The sequence below is a fragment of the Schistocerca americana genome, chromosome 3, assembly GCF_021461395.2.
Source record: "Schistocerca americana isolate TAMUIC-IGC-003095 chromosome 3, iqSchAmer2.1, whole genome shotgun sequence".
In the NCBI taxonomy this organism is placed as follows: domain Eukaryota; kingdom Metazoa; phylum Arthropoda; class Insecta; order Orthoptera; family Acrididae; genus Schistocerca; species Schistocerca americana.
The window spans coordinates 324,140,890-324,166,073 of NC_060121.1; the positions used below are offsets into that span (position 1 = coordinate 324,140,890).

General features: G+C 44.3%; 1 protein-coding gene across 2 annotated transcripts in view; it reads left to right on the top strand.

Moving 5' to 3' along the window:
• The window catches only part of LOC124605785, a 214,802-nt gene that overhangs the window by 37,677 nt on the left and 151,941 nt on the right, over nucleotides 1-25,184 (top strand). Inside the window, exon 2 of one of the 2 annotated variants that reach the window (XM_047137675.1) lies at nucleotides 16,982-17,263. In XM_047137675.1, coding sequence (XP_046993631.1) covers nucleotides 17,044-17,263 — 220 coding nt within the window. In that variant the 5' untranslated portion in view covers nucleotides 16,982-17,043. The remainder of the gene's footprint in view (nucleotides 1-16,981; nucleotides 17,264-25,184) is intronic. The other variant, XM_047137674.1, reaches the window with a different exon arrangement.

The window sequence follows — 25,184 nt, forward strand, 5'->3', positions numbered from 1 at the left end:
CGAGTTGGGTCTCACACGATCGCTGTTTCCGGGATTCATGTTGATTCCTGTAGAGTAGATTCTGGGTTTCCAGAAATGACATGATACGCGAGCAAAAAACATGTTCTAAAATTCTACAACAAATCGATAGTTTTGCGCATCTGCTCGACGACCCTTCTTGAAAACTGGAACTACCTGTGCTCTTTTCCAATCATTTGGAACCTTCCGTTCCTCTAAAGACTTGCGGTACACGGCTGTTAAAAGGGGGGGGGGGGGGGGGGCAAGTTCTTTCGCATACTCTGTGTAGAATCGAATTGGCATCCCGTCAGGTCCAGTGGACTTTCTTCTGTTGAGTGATTTCAGTCGCTTTTCTATTCCTTGGACACTTATTTCGATGTCAGCCATTTTTTCGTTTTGTGCGAGGATTTAGAGAAGGAACTGCAGTGCGGTCTTCCTCTGTGAAACAGCTTTGGAAAAAGGTGTTTAGTGTTTCAGCTTTAAGCGGGTCATCCTCTGTTTCAATGCCATTATCATCCCTGAGTGTCTGGATATGCTGTTTCTATCCGCTTACTGATTTAAGGTAAGACCAGAACTTCCTAGGATTTTCTGTCAAGTCGGTACATAAAATTTTACTTTCGAATGCAATGAACGCTTCACGCATAGTCCTCCTTACTCTAACTTTGACATCGTTTAGCTTCTGTTTGTCTGAGAGGTTTCGCCGGCGTTTAAATTTGCAGTAACGCTCTCTTTGCTTTCGCAGTAGTTTCCTAACTTTGTTGTTGAACCACGGTGGGTTTTTCCCGTCCCTCACAGTTTTACTCGGCACGCACCTGCTTTGTCCGTCAATTTTTCATCGAAGACAGCAGAATTCCTTAACTTCGTGTCTAGTACGAAGTTGAACGCTAATCTCATTTCTCATACTGTTCATTACTTCGGCCATTGTAGGTTTACTCTTAATCTATAAAGAGTGCTCATTTGACTGGCTAATCCCTTCAGTAGATCCTACAGGTCTTCCTCACTATAATAGAGGATTGCAATGTGACTATCAAAACTTGCCATTGAAGCTTTCTTTTATTTTCGTCAATGCTTACACGATGTATAGACTGAACAGTAGGGGCGAAAGACTACATCTCTGTCTTACATCCTTTTTTTCCAAGTACTTCGTTCTTGGTCTTCCCTTGTAACTGTTCCTTCTTGGTTCTTACATGTGTATTATATTATCCGTCTTTCCACGTATCTTAATCAATTTTTCTGAGAATTTCTAACATCTTGCACCATTTCTGTTCTGTTCCGGTTTTCCGACAGTCCATGTTTCACTACCGTACAATGCTCCAAAAGTACATTATCAGAAATATCTTCCTCAAATTAAGGCCCGTGTTTGATACTAGTAGACTTCTCTTGGCCAGGAATACCCTTTCTTCCAGTGCTAGTCTGCTTGGTCCGTCCTTCATAGGTTATTTTTGCTGCGTCGATAGCAGAATTCGTTGACTTTGTCTCATGCTAAGATCCTACCTGTTCTCATTTCTGCAACTTCTCATTACTTTCGTCTTTCCTCGACTTATTCTCAATCCATATTCCGTACTCATTAAGCGGTTCAGTCCGTTCAACAGATCCTGTAATTCTTTTTCACTTTTACTGAGGATAGCAATGTCATCAACGAATCATATCACAGATATCCTTTCACTCTTGAACCTTTCTTTTTTTCCTTCATTACTTCTTCGATGTACTGATTGAACAGCAGGGGCAAAAGACTGCATCCCTGTCTTTACCGTTTTTAATCTGAGTACTTCGTCCTTGGTCTCCCAGTCTTACTTTTTCCTCCTGGTTGTTATACATACTGTATACAGGGTGAACCAGAACACCGAAAAACTTTCAAAACTTGTTCAAAGTTATCTTCTGAGTATTTTGTTACAAGGGAACCACGGTTCCCGGTAATTGTATTGTATGTTAACCGCGGACCTAGAAACGACGGAGACGCACCGTCCCCGCCGCAGCCTCAGTGGTCCACAACCCCACGACGACTACCGCAGTCCACTTCGCCCCTCCGCCGCCACACACCGAACTACTCTTTCAGGGTTACTGTGCGGTTCGGCCCCCGGTGGACCCTCCAGGGAACGTCTCACACCAGACGAGTGTAACCCCTATGTTTGCGTGGTAGAGTAATGGTGGTGTACGCGTACGTGGAGAACTTGTTTGCGCAACAATCGCCGACATAGTGTAGCTGAGGCGAAATTAGGGGAACCTGCCCGCATTCGCCGAGGCAGATGGAAAACCGCCTAAAAACCATCCACAGACTGGCCGGCTCACCATACCTCAACACAAGTACACAGGGCGTACAGAATTTGTGAACCTGTTTATTTAAAAGATGAGATTGAATGTCTACGGTCAACTTTCGTGAAGATTGGCTATTCTAGCAAGGAGATAGATCGAGCACTTCGCTCTAGGCAGAGAATCAGGGGCAACGACAAACAACAGCCGCATAACGGCAAGGTTTTTCTTCCTTTCGGTAGTAAGGTCACAGATCGCATTGGGAAAGTGTTAAGCAAGTATATGGTGGAAACTGTTTTCAAACCCACCAGGAAAATAAAAGAATATTTAAAATCTGCAAAAGAAGCACGACATCCTTTGGCTACACCGGGGGTATATAAAATTCCTAGTAGTTGTGGGCAGGTTTAAATCGATACCGCAAAGACAAGTGTTAACACCTGTCTTGTTGAACGCAAGAGAAATTGCCGCCTGGGTCACACGGATATATCGGCCGTAGCAGAACTTGTTTACCAGGAAGGTAACCATGAAATGAAATTCAGCGAGACGAGAGTCGTATCTAAAACTTCGCATTATTATACGCGCATATATAGAGAGGCTATCGAGATTGATAAAAACCGTAATAATTTTAACAAGAAAGAGAAAGGTGCTAAATTGGATAAAATTTGGATGTCAGCTTTGCACCGGAAGCGTGTTGGACGATTAGATTCAATCGAGAATGTTGGCTTTACCGGAGACAGTCTCATAGCCGACGCCACGTCATGGACAGTGGCGCCCTCTGTAGTGCCTTCCTCGAGTTCTCTTCGTAGATCGCCGCTTTACCTCGGAGGCGTCTCCTGCAGTCGGAGACGAAACGTCAGGGTCGAGTTTTATACATCGACCACGTCCTGTTAGCCCTGAAGTTTTAAGAGAAGACAATATCGGCCGTGAAAGCCTCCATTGTGTGAGCTCTTCTCTCTACTAGAGCCTTTCAACGTATTCCCCCCCCCCCCCCCCCCCCCCCTCCCTCTATGCGCTCTCTCGTTTGCTTTTAAACAGTGAAATTCCCACTGCGCTCTAAATGTTGACGGCTTTGCCTTTAATTTGATGGTAGTTGCTATTTTGAGTTTTATATGTCCTGAGTCTGTCCTTCCGACTACCACTTTTTTCAATTTCTTCGCATATTTCGCACAGCCATTTCGCCTTGGCTCCCCTACATATCGTATTTATTTTGTTCCTAACGGATAATCAAAATAAAGGCGCATAGTCATAAGATTATGTCTGTCAAAACTAAAAACATTAAGACAAACGTAGGTGGAGCAACACCGGCCTGGAATAAGAGACACACGTAAGCAACTACCTTGCAACTGAAGGCTGAATTTCTTAATTTCTGAACAATTCACGGTTGCTGAAGCGTTGCGCTATGTTAAAGATTTGTAAAGTTGAAACGGTCTTGGGAAGGACGGGAAATACCATCTCGAGTAGGGCTATTCCTAGTGAAGCACTGCAGTATCCAAATCAGCCTTCAGGTTGGTTTGACGTAGAGTGATGGAGCGACAAGAGTGCACATCCGTTTATAAAATCCCGAATTCTTGTCAGTGGCTGGGTCATATATTTTAAGGCATTTTCGTGTGGTTTTCTGTACGATATAGCATCGATAATCCTCGTTTCTTTAATGTGTTACTTGCATTGTAGACGGTTATATTATTATACGCGTAGATGGCTAAATACTACAGTTCTGGGGTGTGAATTGTGCTTCTTGTAGTAGTGGGTTTCCTTTATATTGTGGAATAAGGTGCATTGTTGGTTTCCAGGAAAATTAATGTAAGATGAATTTTGATCTCTACTGCCAAGTAAAAATGTTGATTTCGCCATGCAGCTGTTCTCTGTGTGCATGTTTAGTTCAAGTAAATGCACTACTGGCCATTAAAATTGCTACACCAAGAAGAAATGCAGATGATAAACGGGTATTCATTGGACAAATATATTATACTAGAACCGACATATGATTACATTTTCACGCAATTTGGGTTCATAGATCCTGAGAAATCAGTACCCAGAGCAACCACCTGTGGCCGTAATAGCGGCCTTGATACGCCTGGGCATTGAGTCAAACAGAGCTTGGATGGCGTGTACAGGTACATCTGCCCACGCAGCTTCAACACGATACAACAGTTCATCAAGAGTAGTCACTGGCGTATTGCGATGAGCCAGTTGCTCGGCCACCACTGACCAGACGTTTTCAATTGGTGAGAGAACTGGAGAATGTGGTGGCCAGGGCAGCAGTCGAACATTTTCTGTATCCAGAAAGGCCCGTACAGGACCTGTAACATGCAGTCGTCCATTATCCTGCTGAAATGTAGGGTTTCGCAGGGATCGAATGAAGGTTCAAATGGCTCTGAGCACTATGGAACTTAACTTCTGAGGTCATCAGCCCCCTAGAACTTAGAACTATTTAAACCTAACTAACCTAAGGACATCACACACATCCATGCCCGAGGCAGGATTCGAACCTGCGACCGTAGCGGTCGCGCGGTTCCAGACTGTAGCGCCTAGAACCGCTCGGCTACTTCGGCCGGCTCGAATGAAGGGTAGAGCCACGGGTCGTATCACATCTGAAATGTAAGGTCCACTGTTCGAAGTGCCGTCAATGCGAACAAGAGGTGACCGAGACGTGTAACCAATGGCACCCCATACCATCACGCCGGGTGATACGCCAGTATGGCGATGACGAATACACGCTTCCAATGTGCGTTCACCGCGATGTCGCCAAACACGGATGTGAACATCATGATGCTGTAAACAGAACCTGGATTCATCCGAAAAAATAAGCTTTTGCCATTCGTGCACCCAGGTTCGTCGTTGAGTACACCATCGCAGGCGCTCCTGTCTGTGAGGCAGCGTCAAGGGTAACCGCAGCCATGGTCTCCGAGCCGATAGTCTATGCTGCTGCAAACGTCGTCGAACTGTTCGTGCAGATGGTTGTTTTGCAAACGTCCCCCTCTGTTGACTTAGGGATCGAGACGCGGCTGCACGATCCGTTACAGCCATGCGGATAAATGCCTGTCATCTCGACTGCTAGTGATACGAGGCCATTGGGATCCAGCACGGAGTTCCGTATTACACTCCTGAACCCACCGATTCCATATTCTGCTAACAGTCATTGGATCTCGACCAACGCCAGCAGCAATGTCGCGATGCGATAAATCGCAATCGCGATAGGCTACAATCCGACCTTTATCAAAGTCGGAAACGTGATGGTACACATTTCTCCTCCTTACTCGAGGCATCACAACAAGGTTTCACCAGGCAACGCCAGTCAACTGCTGTTTGTGTATGAGAAATCGGGTGGAAACGTATCTCATGTCAGCACGTGTAGGTGTCGCCACCGGTACCAATCTTGTGTGAATGCTCTGAAAAGCTAATCATTTGCATATTACAGCATCTTCTTCCTGTCGGTTAAATTTCGCGTCTGTAGCACGTCATCTTCGTGGTGTAGCTATTTTAATGGCCAGTAGTGTAGTATTTATGAAACATATGGCTGGTCATACAAGCTGTATTTTGGAAACAGGTTTCAGGTGTCTGCCTTTGGATTTTCCCAATGTCAGTCTTTTTATATAGCTTTCGGTTAATGTGTCTGGTTTTTTATATTTATTAATGCGTTTTGACTAAGTTCCTGTACTTTTTTTTCCAAGTGTCTCCTTTTCCGTCGTTAAGTACATACCCAGCGTCACGTTTTATTAAGCGAAACTTTCGCCTTCTACGTTTCTCGTTTTTGTTATTCAACATAGCTGGTCATCTGCATAAAAGATTTTGTAGTTTGTTCACAGGTAATGTGCACTGATGTTCACAAACCGATTCGGTAATACGACGTATGCGTTGTTCTCGATATGTATCGAGTGTACCAGGCAGCGCTAACTCGGGAAACGTCGTTAAACTACTCCTGAATCTACTCCTTACCTTGCAGTCTGTGAATTTCTTCAAATTCGCTAACTTGCAGCCTCCATTGCGATGCACGCAGGGGACATGCGGCATTTGGAGCTCCTTAGCGGGTAGCAATGCAGTCGGGCTGCGCCAGCACTTCCGCCCCACGGAAAACAATTCTGTGAATATCGCTGCACGCGCTGATGCACTGCAACTGGAATGCTGATCCCTTCCCACGTGTTCGGTTTCGAAATTCGCAGAAAATGTACACCCAGTACTACTAGCGCTTTGCAGTCCTGCTTCTAAACAGCTGCTAACGATGACACTGTGTCTGAGGTAGGGATTACACTCCTGGAAAATGCACCCTTTGATTGGAAGTTACCGAGCGAGGTGGAGCAGTAGTTGGCGCACTGGACTCGGATTCTGGAGAACGGGAGTTCAAATACTTGCCCCGCAATCCAAATTTGAGTTTCCCTAAATCACTCAAGGCGAATGTTGGTATGGTTTCTTTGAAAGGGCACGGCAATTTTCCTTCCCTTCCTTCCTCCTAGTGTTCCGTCTCTTATTGGTCTCCAGAACATTAAAGCATTATCTTCCTTCCTTACTTCCTTCATCTCCGAGACTCAGAGCGGTAGCTATCCGGTATGGCTGTGCAATGACAGTAAAAATGAATCCCTTGTCATTATGTCGAACCTGACTGTTGTCTCCTAGTTTCAAGAGACAAATGATGGGATTTCTGTAATCGTGTAGGGTGTGAAATGCGTATCTGTGTCGTGGATAGCTGTGGTAAGTGGTTATGTTGCGTGAAGTTGTGTATACGTTACGCAGGCCGCATTAGCGGAGTTTTGTTTTAACCACAACAAAATGTTTTACAAAATGTTAACGCAGTAATCAGTCTCGGAGAAGCTACTAGATATTAACATGTTTTTTAAGACATTTCTCAAACTAACTTGATTAATTAATTCTGCTTATTTATTCAGGCATTCCGCTGATGATTTTAGGTCGACAGAGCACACATAATAAAAAACGAAAAATGTTCTCTTTGCGAAAACCGTGCATGGAAGCCATAATCAGAGAAGAGCAATGTCGTTTCAGTGGAAGGAGGTGCAGCAGAGATAATAGGACATGAGTGAAGCAAGTGATTAACCTTGTGAATACAACAAAGACGTTAATATATAGGGTGATTCAAAAAGAATACCACAACTTTAGGAATTTAAAACTCTGCAATGACAAAAGGCAGAGCTAAGCACTATCTGTCGGCGAATTAAGGGAGCTATAAAGTTTCATTTAGTTGTACATTTGTCCGCTTGAGGCGCTGTTGACTAGGCGTCAGCGTCAGTTGATGCTAAGATGGCGACCGCTCAACAGAAAGCTTTTTGTGTTACTGAGTACGGCAGAAGTGAATCGACGACAGTTGTTCAGCGTGCATTTCGAACGAAGTATGGTGTTAAACCTCCTGATAGGTGGTGTATTAAACGTTGGTATAAACAGTTTACAGAGAATGGGTGTTTGTGCAAAGGGAAAAGTTCTGGACGGCCGAGAACGAGTGATGAAAATGTAGCACGCATCCAGCAAGCATTTGTTCGCAGCCCAGGAAAATCGACTCGCAGAGCTAGCAGAGAGCTGCAAATTCCACAATCAACTGTATGGAGAGTCCTACGAAAAAGGTTAGTTACGAAACCTTATCGTCTGAAATTGGTTCAAGCACTGTCTGCAGCTGATAAGATTAAAAGAATCGATTTCTGTGATTTTATCCTTGCTCAAATGGAAACAGATGAATCTTTCGTTTCAAAGATTGTGTTTAGTGATGAAGCAACTTTCCACACTAACGCGAAAGTCAACCGTCTCAATGTCTGTATATGGGGCACTGAGAATCCGCGGGAAACAACTCAGTATGAACGTGACTCGCCTAAGGTGAACGTTTTCTGTGCCATTTCAGCCAATAAAGTTTTTGGTCCCTTTTTCTTCGAAGGTGCTACTGTAACTGGACTACAGTATCTGGCGATGTTAGAGAATTGGCTGTTCCCTCAGCTCGAACAAGAAACATAACAATTCATATTTCAGCAGGATGGAGCGCCTCCACATTGGCCAGGCAGCCCGTGACAGAGCACTTCATCACTGGCCTCCAAGAAGCCCTGATCTTACCCCCTGCGATTTTTTCTTATGGGGGTATGTTAAGGATATGGTGTTTCGGCCACCTCTCCCAGCCACCATTGATGATTTGAAACGAGAAATAACAGCAGCTATCCAAACTGTTATGCCTGATATGCTACAGAGAGTGTGGAACGAGTTGGAGTATCGGGTTGATACTGCTCGTGTGTCTGGAGGGGGCCATATTAAACATCTCTGAACTTGTTTTTGAGTGAAAAAAAAACCTTTTTAAATACTCTTTGTAATGATGTATAACAGAGGGTTATATTATGTTTCCTTCATTAAATACACATTTTTAAAGTTGTGGTATTCTTTTTGAATCACCCTGTATTGTTACTGGAAAATCCATTCAGCTGTTTTATTGACGGTATGTCGGGCCTGGTGGTCTAGGGTAACCCGCGATGCTGTAAATCGAGAGACTGCGGGATCGAATCCGGTCTGCCCGCCGAATATTTCAGTCTACCTTTGTCTACCTTCGCTTCCGACTGATGTCAAGATTAGTCTAGAATGACACGTGATTGAAATTCGTAGCTAAACTGCAGGGCTGCTTTCCTTTGTAGAATTGCTGGGGTAGGCTAGGGATAGCAAATCACACGGGATTATTAATATTATTGATGGTACTTCAGACCTGCTGAAGATGAAATTACGTACTTTCGAAATCGATCATATGAAGCAATCAAGAAATAAAGAAAAAACTTTTTCGGTAGATACAGTAAAAATACTCTACCCAGTGAAGACAAAACTTTAATCATGCTGGATAACAGACGATTCTCGTAAAATTTAACATTAGTAATTAACAGTGTGTATCAGATTCTCAACTTGGACTGTTGGTAGTAAAGACAAAAATTAAGGTATTTGTATCAATTTTTTTAAAAGATAAGGATGCAGTTTATCACCCATACTATTATATATATATATATATATATATATATATATATATATATATCACTTAGAATGTCATACATGAAGCAGACGTCATTTTACAAGGGACAACCTATATCTGGATACTTACGGCTAATAGGCTGTGGGGCGCCAAAGTTTCAGAACAGTTCAAATTTGATAATGGACGTCCTCTTCATATTCGTCACGGTTATCAGTAAGAGCTTCACATTTTGCAGTAAATTACCAAAAAAAAAAAAAAAAAAGAGTGTAAAATTTTCCCTCCAACTCGATGGCAGAGTGTACAATGGCAATTAGGAAACAAGGAGAAATAAGTGCGACTGTGCGTTCATTGACTGTCGCACAGTGAATTCGTGTGATGAGGTCCTCCTCTTACGTTACATATATAGCATAGAATCCAACAGAAAATAGTGAAGAGGTTTAAGATCTGACTACCTAACATAAATTGTGTGCTGCAGGATGTGTGATCGATTCAGCGTGCTGTAAGCAGCAGAATGGTCCGGTATTCATGTTGGGAACAAGCCGTGATGCTGTTCGTCTACGGCCAAGCAGATGGAAACGTTCGAGACACAGAACCCTGTCCTCCAAATCTGGTGTGCGTACAGTCCGCCGCCTCCCTGCACGTTCGTCTGTCTGAGGAGACCCATGATCAAATAAATTCCCAAAAAGGGCTTGAAATGTGGTGTGATGTGGTTGGTGTCTGTGAGGGTACCTTTTCCAGTGTAGCCGTGCTGCTTCTCGACCGTTTCCACCTGCTTGGCCGTACACAAGCACCATCTTAGCTTTTTCCCGACATGAATATCGGGCCAGTCTGGTGCATACTGTAAGCTGTCAGTCACGCAGCCTGAAACACACAACGAACACGAGGCACTTTGTCAGAGGAACTTTATTCGTTTGCGCCATCTACCGTGGCAACGACAACCTTACGGAACATGTTCACAGGACCTTTCTTTCTCCATTTCCAGTCAGGTATCCGTCGCTGCAGTTTGTCGATTTTATTAATGCTTACCCTGTATAGGTTCTCCTTACAGTTTCTAGTTTTGCGAAGTTGGTATCAAACTCAAATGTCAGACCTTTGTAAACACGCAATTCGGCGCAATGGAAGGTGACATTTGTTTCACTTAACAACTTATCGAAGTAGGAACTGTTAGAAGAGCTTAGTTTGTATTTTGATGGATGTGTGCGAATGTCGCGGGTCTTTAACTAACCAGTGAGGCAGATTTGAAATTCGAGCGCGTCTCCGTGCTCTTAGCAGCAATGCTTTCCTCGCAGCAGTCATTTTCATCGTTAATTCGTGACTATTTCCATATTTGTGTAGACCTAGTTGGCTGTCCGAAGCTGACTGCAGCTCCAACCCGACTCAGCACCATGTCCGTTCGGAAGTCGGAGACACGGCGACCCGGGCACACTGGGTCGGACCCATCCATGCAGAGGTAACTCTTGCCCATTGGCCACGACATCTCTGCGCAAGGAAGGCACCGACCCACGCCCGGCACGATGACCAAGTGACGAGATCAAAAGACCAAATACACGTCGCCCAATGAGACGACCAACCGAGCGAGCAACCAGCGGTCGTTCCTGCTCCAATCTCTTTCCGTCGACAGTTCATGTGTATCGCCAACGGTCGGCGAGTATTGGCTGTCCGCACCTCACTGGCGCTCCGTCCCCGACTGACAATGAGCTCGCAATTGACCTCTCGACACACGACGACCCGGAAATACTGGAAATACTTTCGGTCGCTCCAGAGATATTACGACAGAGCACTTATCGAAAAGCGCTGCTGCTGCCACTCACGGGCAGAAAAGACAGGAAGTTAGTGACGCCAGTAAATGGAATAAGAAATCAAGGCGGCAGTTCGGTAAGAGAAGAGGTGCAAGATGCACCCAAGTATCGTTCTAAATTGTAACAGAGTAAGGAAATTCGTTGTTTATGTATCTTTGTACAGGTTCTTTATAAACAAAAACCACAATATCTGCAAAAAATAGAATCGGATATATTCTTAGTCTTCATGACATCTGTGACTCATAAGCTCGACTAGAAACAATCCTTAGCACAAAGAACCGCGCATTAAATGATTAAATATGATGATACATAGGCACAATAAAGATTCGTATACTTTGCGTTTCTTAAGGATTTGAAATGTAACATGGTTAGATGCTTAGGTTTGGTATCAGACTTACTTAATGGTTCAAATGGCTCTGAGCACTATGGGACTTAACATCTATGGTCATCAGTCCTCTAGAACTTAGAACTACTTAAACCTAACTAACCTAAGGACATCACACAACACCCAGTCATCACGAGGCAGAGAAAATCCCTGACCCCGCCGGGAATCGAACCCGGGAACCCGGGCGTGGGAAGCGAGAACGCGACCGCACGACCACTTACTTAATATTGTTGTTGTTGCTGTGGTCTTCAGTCCTGAGACTGGTTTGGTGCAGCTCTCCATGCTACTCTATCCTGTGCAAGCTTCTTCATCTCCCAGTACTTACTGCAACCTACATCCTTCTGAACCTGCTTAGCATATTCATCTCTTGGTCTCCCTCTACGATTTTTACCCTCCACGCTGCCCTCCAATGCTAACCTAACTACAATGCTGCTTCATTCAATTTTTTTTTTGTGTTTCCTGCTGTTTCTAAATAGACGCATATTCTATAAATAATTTATCGGCCGTATTTCCACTGATTGAATGAACTCAGAACGCAGATGGACGTTGTGCACACTGCTGAATATCGCCTGCCTGCTGCGTTTTGGTGTTCAAACGAAAGAACTAAACGAACTAGTGAATGGGCGGGAGATGCAGTCACACCTTGTGTACGTACAGTACTAATTGTCGCCAATATAATTAATGGCCACGCGGGATTAGCCGAGCGGTCTCAGGCGCTGCAGTCATGGACTGGGCGGCTGGTCCCTGCGGAGGTTCGAATCCTCCCTCGCGCATGGGTGTGTGTGTGATTGTCCTTAGGATAATTTAGGTTAATTAGTGTGTAAGCTTAGGGACTGATGACCTTAGCAGTTAAGTCCCATAAGATTTCACACACATTTGAACTTTTTTGAATTAATGGCTAGTCACTGGGTGAAAAGAGACCATGGGGAGGGGGAAGCGTGGGGGGGAGGGGGGATTGAAACACTGTTCACGAAACAGCGGCGGGGAAGCAAGCATTCGGTAGTGAAGTAATGTGGCTGAATGTTTTGCTCTAGCAAGCGCTGAGGCGTGTCTTTAGTGCAGGCGTGGGCAGCTTTTGGTGACATGCAGGTTCGATTCACTTTCTTACTTAAGCTCGCGGGCCGTTTCGTCACGTGGCTCGGCGGCAGTACTCCAAGCGCATAAAGACGAAAGTACAGCGTCCGTGACCTCGATTCTGCGGTAACGCCCCGATTTGAATGGCACTCATTTCCCGACATGCCACGCCAGTAAATTATGCGTGAAAACAGACATTTCTTGAGAGTAAATTCATTTTATGTTCAACACATCTTCAGACGTTTACACTTATTTACGCGTCGTGAACATTGTTTCTTTACTAACGACGTTTTGCATGAACTCTCTTAAAAACTTCCGTTGCAATATTCTGCCACCTTTGTTCACGATACGTCAGTAAACGTAAACATCTGAAGATGGGATGCCAGGCATCTTGAAATACAGAGGGATCCAAAAAAATGTATCCACTGTTTAAAAGTCCATAATTGGCAATCTAATTGACGGAGTTGTTTCATCTTTGGTAGTGTAATAGATTGTAGTTCCGGCAATAGCCACACAAACGTTGTATTGCGTCGTTTTGTTTTGTCAGATGACAGTCGCCAGATAGACAGTGTTTTGTTCTTAGTTGCACCTAGTTACTGGCAAGGCTTACATTCGATGAAAGTAAGTCAGTTTTGAAGTGGTATTTTAAGTACGAAAACATTAATGAGGTTTAACGGCAATGGCGAAATGAGTATCAAACAGAGCCACTGACACGTTTAACGCTTCGTCGCATTCGAGACAAATTTGAAGCCGAAGGCTTTGTTGAAGATGTACACAAACAACGATCTGGGCGACCTGCAACAAGTCCAGCTAACTCCCGTCGTGTGTTACAACAATTCACTCGCTCATCACAGAAGTCTGCGAGACAGTGTGCCCGTGAAACTGGAGTGAGTCGCTCAAGTGTTCGGGGAATTTTGAAGACAGCAAAGTGGAAGTGCTACATCCCACGATTGCTACATGCAATGAACGAGGACGACCCAGATCGTAGAATGGAGTACTGCGGGTGGTTTACTAACTTGGTGCGCAACGATGAAGAGTTTGCAGAGATGATTGTGTGGTCAAATGAGGCACGGTTCAAACTCAATGGTACAGTAAATCGCCACAATTGCATCTACTGGTCCGCCGAAAATCCGAACGTCCATGTAGACAAAGCCGTGAATTTGCCAGGAGTAAATGTGTGGTGTGCGTTGCCTTACCGGGGCTTGATTGGGCCATTCGTCTTTGACGGCACAGTTACCGGTGAGGTGTACCTTCAGAAGCTTCAGACATCCATTTTACCTGCCATCCGATACTTGTATGGAGACGGAAGAGTTTACTTTCAACAAGATGGTGCCCCAGCCCACTACCAAAATCGTGTTAGATCTCGACGAAAATCTACCAGGAAGATGGATAGGCCGTAGAGGTGCTGTGGAGTATCCACCGCGTTCCCCGGCCTAACTCCTTTGGACTTTTACCTGTGGGGACGTCGTTTATCGACAAAAGCCACGCACTTTGGATGAACTTCGAGAATCAATCGTACATTCAAGTGCAAATATCCAACTGAACACGTTGCAGTCAATAGTTCGTGCTGCAGTTCGGCGGCATCGTTTGTGTGTGGATGTTAATGATGACCATTTCAAACACCTACAGTGATATCTTTAAGGTGGACTTTAAGCTACACTTTCACCAAAAATGAGATAACTCCGTCAATTAGTTTGCAAGTAATGGACTTTTAAACAGTGGATACATTTTTTTGGACCCTTCTGTATAATCATGGAAAAATAAACGCTTATGAAAGTAACAGGTTGCAACCAGTTCATTATAAATTACCTTCAATAACAACAGTTGTAATGTTCTAATAAGGCCACGCTCTCCCTCCCACTAATTCCTTCCGCGGGCCGGATTTAAATCAGTCGTGGACGGGATCCGTCCCGCGGGCCACCGGTTGCCCACCCGTGCTTGAGCTCATTGGCTGATCGCGACCTCTTAGGTAACATTCTTCGCTATCGCCTTCGAAATGTTCAAAAACTAATTCTGAAACTTTCGTGTTGTCGACTATCTTTGAAATGAATACGCATTATACTTCGAATTGTGTTTTAAAAGGAGTTGTTTAAAACTTATTATTGAGAAGTTACTTTGTCCCTCAGCCGTGAACTGATCTTTGTTGTTTTAAAGAGAAAACTGTGCATTGTGTTTTCGAGGAATAAAGTTGTGTGTTCTTGTGTAACTAACAGTAACTGATCTTGGCCCCTTTCCACAACCTGATCCGCTCCGTCCTGCGATACCGGATTTCAGAAGGGATCGGTTGGTAGGCCATATTATGAGACATCAAGGGATCACCAGTTTAGTACTGGTGGGAAGTGCGGGGGGGGGGGGGGGGGGGGGAATCGTACAGGGAAACCAAGAGATGGATACAGCAAGCAGATTCAGAAGAACGTTGGTTGCAGTATTTACTTGGAGATGAAGAGGGTTGCACAAGATAGAGTAGCATGGAGAGCTGCATCAAACTAGTCTTCGGACTGAAGATCACAACAGAAACAAAATTCACTTCAGTGTACTCGAGAACTGGCAGCTGTGGTGAACTGTGATCACTCCAGCATTGTGCGACATTTTCATGAAATGTGAAGGTTCAAAAATTGGGTGTACGGTTATTGCATGTTTTAAGCTCCAAAAAAAAAATCAGCGGGTGGCCACATGCGCATCTCTGTTTGCTCGCCATCGATTGGCTCATGAACAATACCGAACATTCCGATCATGTGTCGTTACTGGTGACGAGAAAAGAAAGCATTAGTAGAACTCAAACAAAGCAGCAACTCCCCATACAAACACCTGCGCACATTCGCTAAAGATAATGTTATGCGCCTGGCGGAACAACAACGGTGTGGTGTACTGCACATTGCTTCCACAAGGTGTAATCATCACTGTTGACATTTAATGTCAACAGATGAGACATCTTGCAGACGCAGTCTAAGAACAACGACTGCATGAAGCGATAGTACCCCACCATAATGCACGCCAGTATTCAGCTAGACTGACAAACAACACTATACGGGAGTTGGATTGGAAAGTCATTCCAGAACCACTTCACTCAGCTGATATTGCGCTCTCAGATTTCCACCTTTTCCGCTCCCCATCGAACAATCCTCAAGGAACTACCTTTCTGGATGAAAATGCACTCCGAACATGGCTCGAATAGCTCTTCGCCTCAAAACCATGTATTTTCTACAGTCGTTGAATCGAAAAGTTACCGGAGACTATTGTAAATCGGGAACGAGGGTATATTATTGATGGCTAATGACTCTGTTGTGTTCATTAAACTTATGGAAAAGCGCTACGAACTTATGCACCAACCCAATAATTGCACCTACAGTACCGCTGTCTGCATCATGACGCATGCAGACGTCCCCATCACTGTAACGTCCACGGTTCGTACATTTATCCGTATTTAAAGGAAATTGCCATTCATCACAGAAACAGAAACGAGTGTCGAATCAAAACCCCTTTCAGCCGCCTAAATTTCCAAACGGTTATTTTCTCGCGCAACCAGTTTCGGCAATATTTTACGCCGTCTTCAGCCCCCCCCCCCCCCCCCCCCCCCTGGCAGGCGTGTAGTTGGAAGATTCCCACTTTAGGTCCAGTCAAAATAGGGGCCAGCATTCAATGACTGGTCTCCGTACATTTTTGACACAGTGACCCCTTCGATCATCACTTGTCGACTTGTTATTCGCAGCTCGAAATTTACCCTGAGTTAAAGGAAATTGTCATGCATCACAGCAAACAGAAATGAGTGTAGAATCAAAACACCTTCCATCCGTCTAAATTTCCAAATTGTTGGGCCTGCCGCGGTGGACGAGCGGTTCCAGGTGCTTCACTCAGGAACCGCGCGACTGCTACGGTCGCAGGTTCGAATCCTGCCTCGGGCATGGATGTGTGTGATACCCTTAGGTTAGTTAGGTTTAAGTAGTTCTAAGTTCTAGGGCACTGATGACCTCAGATGTTAAGTCCCATAGTGCTCAGAGCCATTTGAACCATTTTTTTTCCAAATTGTTATTTTATTCAGCAACTAGTTTTGGCGATATATTACGCCCTCTTTAGGCCCTCTGAAAGACATGTACTAGGGAGACTCCCACTTTATGACCAGTGAAAATAGGGGCCAGCATTCAATGAGTGGTCTATGTAGATTTTTGACACAGCGACCCCTTGGATCATCACTTGCCGACTTGTCAGACGTGTCAAAAATCTACAGAGACCGGTCAGTGAATGATGGCCCCTATTTTGGCTGGACTACAGGTGGGAATCACCCAATACGTGGGTCAGGGGTACTGAAGATGACATAAAATATTGCCGAAACTGTTTGCTCAAAAAAATAACAATTTGGAAATTTAGACGGCTGGAGGGTATTTTGATTCGACATTCGACTATCCCGCAACCAGCTGTAATAAGGATGGACGTAGTGAAACTCAAACAGAAATTATGTCTAAATCTCCTTGAATCCCCCTACAGTCAGTCAACGGTTATACGAGTGAGTAACTGTTGTTTATGGTGTCTTCTTTCTCTATGTACGCAGGGCGTGTGGCGTGTTGTCGCAATGCTGGGCGACTGACTTCGCGCGGCGCGGCCTGGCCATGGAGCTGTTCCGGCGGGGCGCCATCTTCGCGACGTTCTTCGGCTCGTGCCTGGCGATCGCGCTGCTGGTGGCGGCCCTGGGCACCAAGTTCTGGGTGGTGGCGCGCGCGCGCCGCATCCCCAACCCGCACGAGTCGGACGGCCGCGTCCACTTCGGTCTCTTCGACGGCAAGAAGGAGCTCAACGTCGCCTACGGATGGCGCACCTACGAGATCGACAGTGAGTACGCAGCCTAGCCCGTGCTCCTGTCACTTGATTTGGGGCTCACGCGTTTATTATTAAACAAGCTGCTATGCCTCAAGCTTAAGTAAAAAAGGCAACTATGTACTGTATGTTAACCGGGGACCTAGAAACGACGGAGAGGCTCCGTCCCCGCCGCAGTCGCAGTGATCCACAACCATACGACGACTGCCGCAGTCCACTTCATCCCTCCGCCGCCCAACACCGAACACAGGGTTATTGTGCGCTTCGGCCCCCGGTGGACCCCTCAGGGAACGTCTCACACCAGACGAGTGTAACCGCTATGTTTGCGTGGTAGAGTAATGGTGGTGTACGCGTACGTGGAGAACTTGTTTGCGCAGCAATCGCCGACATAGTGTGACTGAGGCGGAATAAGGGGAACCTGCCCGCATTCGACGAGGCAGATGGAAAACCGCCTAAAAACCATCCACAGACTGACCGGTTCACCGGACCTCGACACAAATCCGCCGGGTGGATTCGTGCCGGGGACCAGGCGTTCCTTCCCGCCCGGAAAGCCGTGAATTAAACCGCACGGCCAACCGGGCGGGCGGCAACTATGTTATTCCACCTACTTTTAAATTTCAACGAGGACACGGCATCAAGATGACAGTGTAGTAATAGTACGTTCAATTTAAAATTCATTTCGCTTACCGGTAGTCAAGTATACAGGTGGAAACGCACAACACATTGAAAAACTTCTGCGACATTAAAGATAGTTATAATCTCTACTGACCTACACAAATAGTGACCAGGGGCATATGATGCCACCGTAACTTTATTAATCAGATGTTTACGTTTTTGAAAGCATTCTGCCTGGAGCACACATAATTTTCTTGTCTTTTTGCCCATACATGTCCAAGTGACGCTTCAGCATCACCAGCGGGTTCCCTTTATTTTTCGCAATACCACAAACTGTTGTTCATGTAGCTGTCTGTCAAGTACAGTGTAGCTGTAAACTACCTTGTAGAGATTTTCCGCCTTTTCCGTATTTACGGAAAGTACTGCAACGTTTCTCGGAAGTTCCGTTCTTAATTTTTGACGGTGACAGCAATAAAAATAACTGAAAGCTCGAGATCTTTACCCACACTATGGTAATAGAGAAAAAATTATCCTTAATACCAGCTGAGATAAATTGTGTTGCAGTTCGTAAACTAACTGGTGTTCTCGTTGTAAAGATCTACATCTACATGGACACTCTGTAAATCACACTTAAGTGCGTGGCAGAGGGTTCATCTAACCATCTTCACAAAAATTCTCTATTATTCCAATCTCGAATTGCGCGCGGAAATAACAAACACCTATCTCTTTCCGTACGTGCTCTGAGTTCCCTTATTTTATTATGATAATCGCTTCTCCCTACCTAGGTCGGCGTCAACAAAGCATTTTCGCAATCGGAGAAGAAATTTGGTGATTTAAATTTCGTAAGAAGATTCCGCCGCAACGAAAAACGCATTTGTTTTAATGATGTCCACCCCAAATCCTGTATCGTGTCAGCAAAACTCTCTGCCCCATTTTCGCGATAATACAAAACGCGCTGCTGCTCTTTGAACTCTCTTGATGTACTCCGTTAATCCTATCTGGTAAGGATCCCAGACCGCGCAGCAGTACTCCCAAAGAGGACGGCCAAGCGTGGAGTAGCTCTGTTACGTTTTTCTAAGCGTTATGCCAATAAAATACAGTCTTTGGTCCGCCTTCCTCACAACATTTTCTATGTGTTCCTTCCAATTTAAATTGTTCGTAATTGTAATTCCTAGTCATTTAGTTGAATTTACGGCCCTTATTTATTTCATCCATTTCAAAGTATTAGCTTGTGACGTAGAACAAGTCCTATCTGTAGCTACAGCAGGACATTAATTGTGGACACTTTATAGATATTCATTAAATATTCCAGCCAGGATTTTAATTTAGCTGAAATATACATTATACACTACTGGCCATTAAAATAGCTACACCAAGAAGAAATGCAGATGATAAACGGGTATTCATTGGACAAATATATTGTACTAGAACTGACATTTGATTACATTTTCACGCAATTTGGCTGCATAGATCCTGAGAAATCAGTACCTAGAACAACCACTTCTGGCCGTAATAACAACATTGATACGCCTGGGCATTGAGTCAAAGAGAGCTTGGATGGCGTGTACAGGTACAGCTGACCATGCAGCTTCAACACGATACCACAGTTCATCAAGAGTAGTGACTGGCGTATTGTGACAAGCCAGTTGCTCGGCCACCATTGACCAGACGTTTTCAATTGGTGAGAGATCTGGACAATGTGCTGGCCAGGGCAGCAGACGAACATTTTCTGTATTCAGAACCTGCAACATGTGGTCGTGCATTATTCTGCTGAAATGTAGGGTTTCGCAGGGATCGAATGAAGGGTATAGCCACGGGTCGTAACACATCTAAAATGTAACGTCCACTATTCAAAGTGCCGTCAATGCGAACAAGAGGTGACCGAGACGTGTAACCAATGGCACCCCATACCATTACACCGGGTGATACGCCAGTATGGCGATGACGTATACTCGCATCCAATGTGCGTTCACCGCGATGTCGCCAAACACGGATGCGACCAGCATGATGCTGTAAACAGAACCTGGATTCATCCGAAAAAATAAGCTTTTGCCATTCGTGCACCCAGGTTCGTCGTTGAGTACACCATTGCAGGCGCTCCTGCCTGTGATGCAGACTCAAGGGTAACCACAGCCATGGTCTCCGAGCTGATAGTCAGTCCATTCTGCTGCAGACGTCGTCGAACTGTTCGTGCAGATGGTTGTTGTCTTGCAAACGTCCCCCTGTGTTGACTCAGGGATCGAGACGTGGCTGCACGATCCGTTACAGCCATGCGGATATGATGCCTGTCATCTCGACTGCTAGTGATACGAGGCCTTTGGGATCCAGCACGGCGTTCCGTATTACCCTTCTGAACCCATCGATTCCATATTCTGCTAACAGTCATTGGATCTCGACCAACGCGAGCAGTAATGTCACGATACGGTAAACTGCAATCGCGATAGGCTACAATTCGACCTTTATCAAAGTCGGAAACGTGATGGTACGCATTTCTCCTCCTTACACGAGGCATCACAACAACGTTTTACCAGGCAACGCCGGTCAACTGCTGTTTGTTTATGAGAAATGGGTTGGAAACTTTCCTCATGTCAGCACGTTGTAGGTGTCGCCACCTGCGACAACCTTGTGTGAATGCTTGAAAAGCTAATCATTTGCATATCACAGCATCTTCTTCCTGTCGGTTAAATTTCGCGTCTGTAGCACTTCATCTTCGTGGTGTAATAGTTTTAATGGCCAGTACTGTAGATATTCATTAAATATTCCAGCCAGGATTTTATTATAGCTGAAATATACATTATAATCCTTTAGAAAGATTTGAGCTGAAATATAAAAATTTAATTAAAATCCAAAAAAAATAATCCCAACTCAACAATTTCAAAAAGTTACAAATTATTTGGAATAGACGTATGTTTCTCAGTATTTCGGGTGGGATATCTATTTGATGCAATCACCGCCTCCATCGTGTGCGGCATCGAGTCTACCAGATGATGACCTTCTGGGTTAACAACTCTGAACCATGAACTGACGGAAGCCTACAGCAGTTCCCTCTTGTTGCTGGGATTCCACCGTGAAACTACAATTTTTAGCCGTTGCCGCAAGTTCTAAATCGGACAGAGGTGGGTTCTGTTTCCAGGCCAAGTCAGCATACTAATGTGATGGTCAGCGAATCATTTCTTACTGATTCTAGTGCTGTGACATGACGGTCTGCCTTACTGAACGATTCTGTGAATGTTGTTACTTTGAAACATGAATAGAGGGCAGAAATTTCAACACTAGTAATTCTTCTTTGTACTTTTTGGCCTTAATGTTGCCTCCAAACATTTGTAGACGCATAATGCCGAGTCTTGCAATGCAGCCTCCCGTAATGATACTGAAAGGATGCTTCATAGTGGCAGTGGTGCGTTAAAGCAACAATTTTTCGCCTGCACAACGGTGAAAGAAATGAATTCCATCCCTTCCAAATGTACTGATCTTAGTGTCATCATTCCAAATGAGGCTAGCCCAGTCTTCTTGCCATTCCACCCTGTGTGCAAAAGCCCGCTGCATACGTTTCTGACTCTACCTTTTTTTCAGATAAGACTTCCTTCTTGGAGTGCTCTCTCGTAAACCATTTACAGGGAGTTAACTTTTTATACCTGGGATTCACAGTCATGTAGAACTTTATAAAAGACGTCACATGAGTAGCATGTAAACAGTAATCTGCCGCTACAGTTTAGTGCATATGTGACTAGTGATGGGCTAACGAAGATGAGTGTCTACAGACTATGTTGTTTTATGGCATATGGATACGTGTACTCGAAATATGCAACAGCGTCACGAATGTATTTAATAGTAATGACAACTACATATAAATGTGTCAGCTCATTTTAAGTTGACATGACGTAAAGCCACAAAAATCTGCACTTGATAATGGCCTAAGGCCGAAATTGCAGTCTTGAAATAAAGAAAGTGTTACAGTTACTGGCGTAAATATGTCTTTGTTTAAAAAAAAAAAAAATTCCCAAAGGTTTTCTCTGACTGTTTGATCAGAAACTTCAACCCCTGAAGTATTGGAGATGGCATGTACATCTTTTGCGGTACGCCGACGACTTTGCAGAGAAATACGGCTTAGTCCACGACAGTCTTCATCAGTTAAGGTTCCTTTTCTGCCGGTTCTTGCAGCGGCTTTGGCTGACGCAAATTCTTGCAGACTTTCCTCGTATCCGACTAAGCAGCTCTTCTCGCAGTTTCTATGGTATTTCTGCATAAGTACAACCTTCTTCACAAAGTGTTATTGTCTTACTTACCCGGCCACTACGGCCAAGCGGCTCTAGGCGCTTCAGTCCGGAACCGCGCTGCTGCTACGGTCGCAGGTTCGAATCCTGCCTAGGGCATGGATGTGTGTGATGTCCTTAGGTTAGTTAGGTTTAAGTAGTTCTAAGTCTATGGGACTCACGACCTGAGATGGTAAGTCCCGTAGTGCTTAGAGCCATTTGAAGCATTTTTTGTCTTACTCATTTCATCACGACCTACGTACATCTCGCGATGTCAAACTGAATGAAGAGTTCAGTGAAATGTCCAAAACTGGTGTCACTACCGTGACTGCAGCACGAAACATTGCCGGCCAGCAGCTGCCAGCGATCTAGCGCACAGTATTCGACGGCTACCGTCCGTGAGCTGGTGGAACGGTAGCGGCTCTGCGCTGAAGGTCGCCCTAGGGGAAAGGTTCGTGACTCAGGCCTTGCCACTGCCTTGCAGACCCCTTTCGTCCGGGTGACCGCTTTACACAAGAAGCAAACTTCCTGCACTGCACAGCATGCATGAAGTTCCTCGAGTGGTGGTTTGAACTGGGGAAAAACTATCAGACTGGCTGCCAGCGTAGAAATTTTAGGACGCTACAGCATATCACTTCCTGTAGGTACATTAGGACACCTAACAGTTATATTAACAGTGCCTCCTTCATAGCTTATGTCAAATTTTTAAACAAAATCAGCTCAAAACATACAGTGCGTCCAAGATAAAAGCGGCATCGTTTGCTAAAGAACATGTGGCCTTACAGTTTCCTTCTCTTCCGATCATCTGACGGGCGTGGTTAACTGACATAGTGTCACTTGTTGCTTGCCGCTTGAAAGCATAGAGATTCCATTCAAAAAGTGTATGCCGCGTTCTGTTAATGAAAGGGTGTACACTAGGGCTGCTGACAAACTATCGATGTGTAGATACATCGATACAATTTCCAAAATGAGTCGATATACCGGGCGATGACGGTTAACGCGATTTATAGATATATCGATTCCATGTGGCATTATGGAGTGCCGAGATTTTTCCTTTATATTTTTTAACAGTTTTCGGCAATTATTTAAAGACCTCCTTCTGAAACTTGTAATGGTACTTGAATTACGTAACATTTACGGCACCTCACCTCAACCTCTCGATACCAGCAATATTCTACTGCGTTCCTGTAAAATAGTTAACATATTTCTGTGACAACATTCAGATTTGATTTCGTTAATGTAGAGGTACTTCGATACATCGATATGTATACATTGCAATGATATTATTCTTATGTGTATTCTTTCTTTTGTCACTATGATCTTTGACGTACTTGTAACTCTGATTTTTGGGCGCGCAAGCGGTTATTAGAGTCATGCTTTGGTCGTCATGTTAAAAAGACGCAAATTGTAGTCAGTTTATGAAATGTGAACTTTAACAGTGAGGAAGATATTTTCAAGTATGTTTTATATTGCGAAGTGATGTTTTGGAACGAGTTACGTGATATTGCAACAAACGTAATAAAAAAGAAGTGTAACTTAAATTCGGAGTGCTGATTACTCTTGTACATCACCATTGTCCTAACTTGCAAAAGTTTAATCTTCAAGAATGGTTTATGAAACACATCTACAAAACTTTTGAATATCGCAGAATAACACCTAGGCCTCTTTGAATCCGAACTTGGAATCATCACTACCTAGATTTTCGACGATTGAGCCATGAGTTCACAACGAGACCAGCGTGGGAAACACGAAAAGATGAGTGCCTAGTTTATCCATTATTTCAAGAAATGAATTTATTAACTGTGCTCTAATGACACCTGCCACGTAATATAACTTTGTTGTTGCCCGAAAATGCAATATTTAGCAGCGTGAGCAACACTACAATCATAATTAATTTTTGACCTTTGTTGTGGTAGGGTTGTTAGAAACTGTAGTATTACTTTTTGCGCTTTCATCACGTCCAGTCTTTCTCTTTGATTGTGTGGAGCACTTACATGTGGCACAAAAGAAGATGTCCAATTGCACTGTTCAACTGCGAGGGGGTTGGCAATATGAATGGAATAACAAGTAAAGAAAAACCACACCAGTGCGTTAAAAAACAATTCTCAACGCAATTAGTGTGCTGTTTCTTGACATCGGGCTTCTTCAAAATCATTTGCTGAAAATGATGAGCAAGAATCTAAGTAACAAGATTGGTCTGTGCGGTGGGAGGAGATGTGTGAAGGAAATGTTGACGTAATGGGCGCTCGGCGCCACCAATAGAAGCTGCAACGTTTAGCTTCACCACGCGATTTTGAAACTACAACTGCTAGGTCGCTGACGTTGGCATTAATGAAAAAAACAGGCAAGTCGACATGAAGCGTTCGGGATAAATCCGATGTGTGACGACCCATCGGACACCTTTTCTTGTGCTACTTACATGCAGTTACCATTGTTAGCAAAGTGGTTATCGCTAAACCTGGAAGTCCAACTTTTCCTTGCAGACTGCTAGCTTGTTGATATACAGAATATCTAATAATAAATTAATACTTAAATATACAGCTCTAAAACAGGCAGTTTATTTACAATCTGTGGTGTGCGTACTGTAAGACCTTCAGTACACACACCATCAGATTATTTGAGTTGTCGCTCTAACGAAGTAGGCGAGTGTCAGCAATATGTCTCGTGGTCTTATCGTGGCGTGTTTATCTTCTGCCGTTAGGTCAGACGATAGAAATGCCACTTGCACGCTTAGAGTAGCAGATTGACAGTGACCAACTTTAAGCAGAACTTGATTAATTTTCACACATTTATTAAAATAATAACAAGCATAAAAATTACTTAACTTGGTTCTGGATGCTATTTACAATCGACAATCTGAAGTTCCTTTGGTATTGGTACGTTAATCTTATTCTCACATATATCTCTGATACTTGACAAAAGTGTTTATACATTTATCTTCATGGCTATGTACAGGAATATAGTAATGTTATTAGGCGCAGACTGAAACTTGACTATAGACTGGTGCAGACCAATGTAGAACTCGTACAGACTGGTACAGACAAATCTAGAACTCGTACAGACTGGTA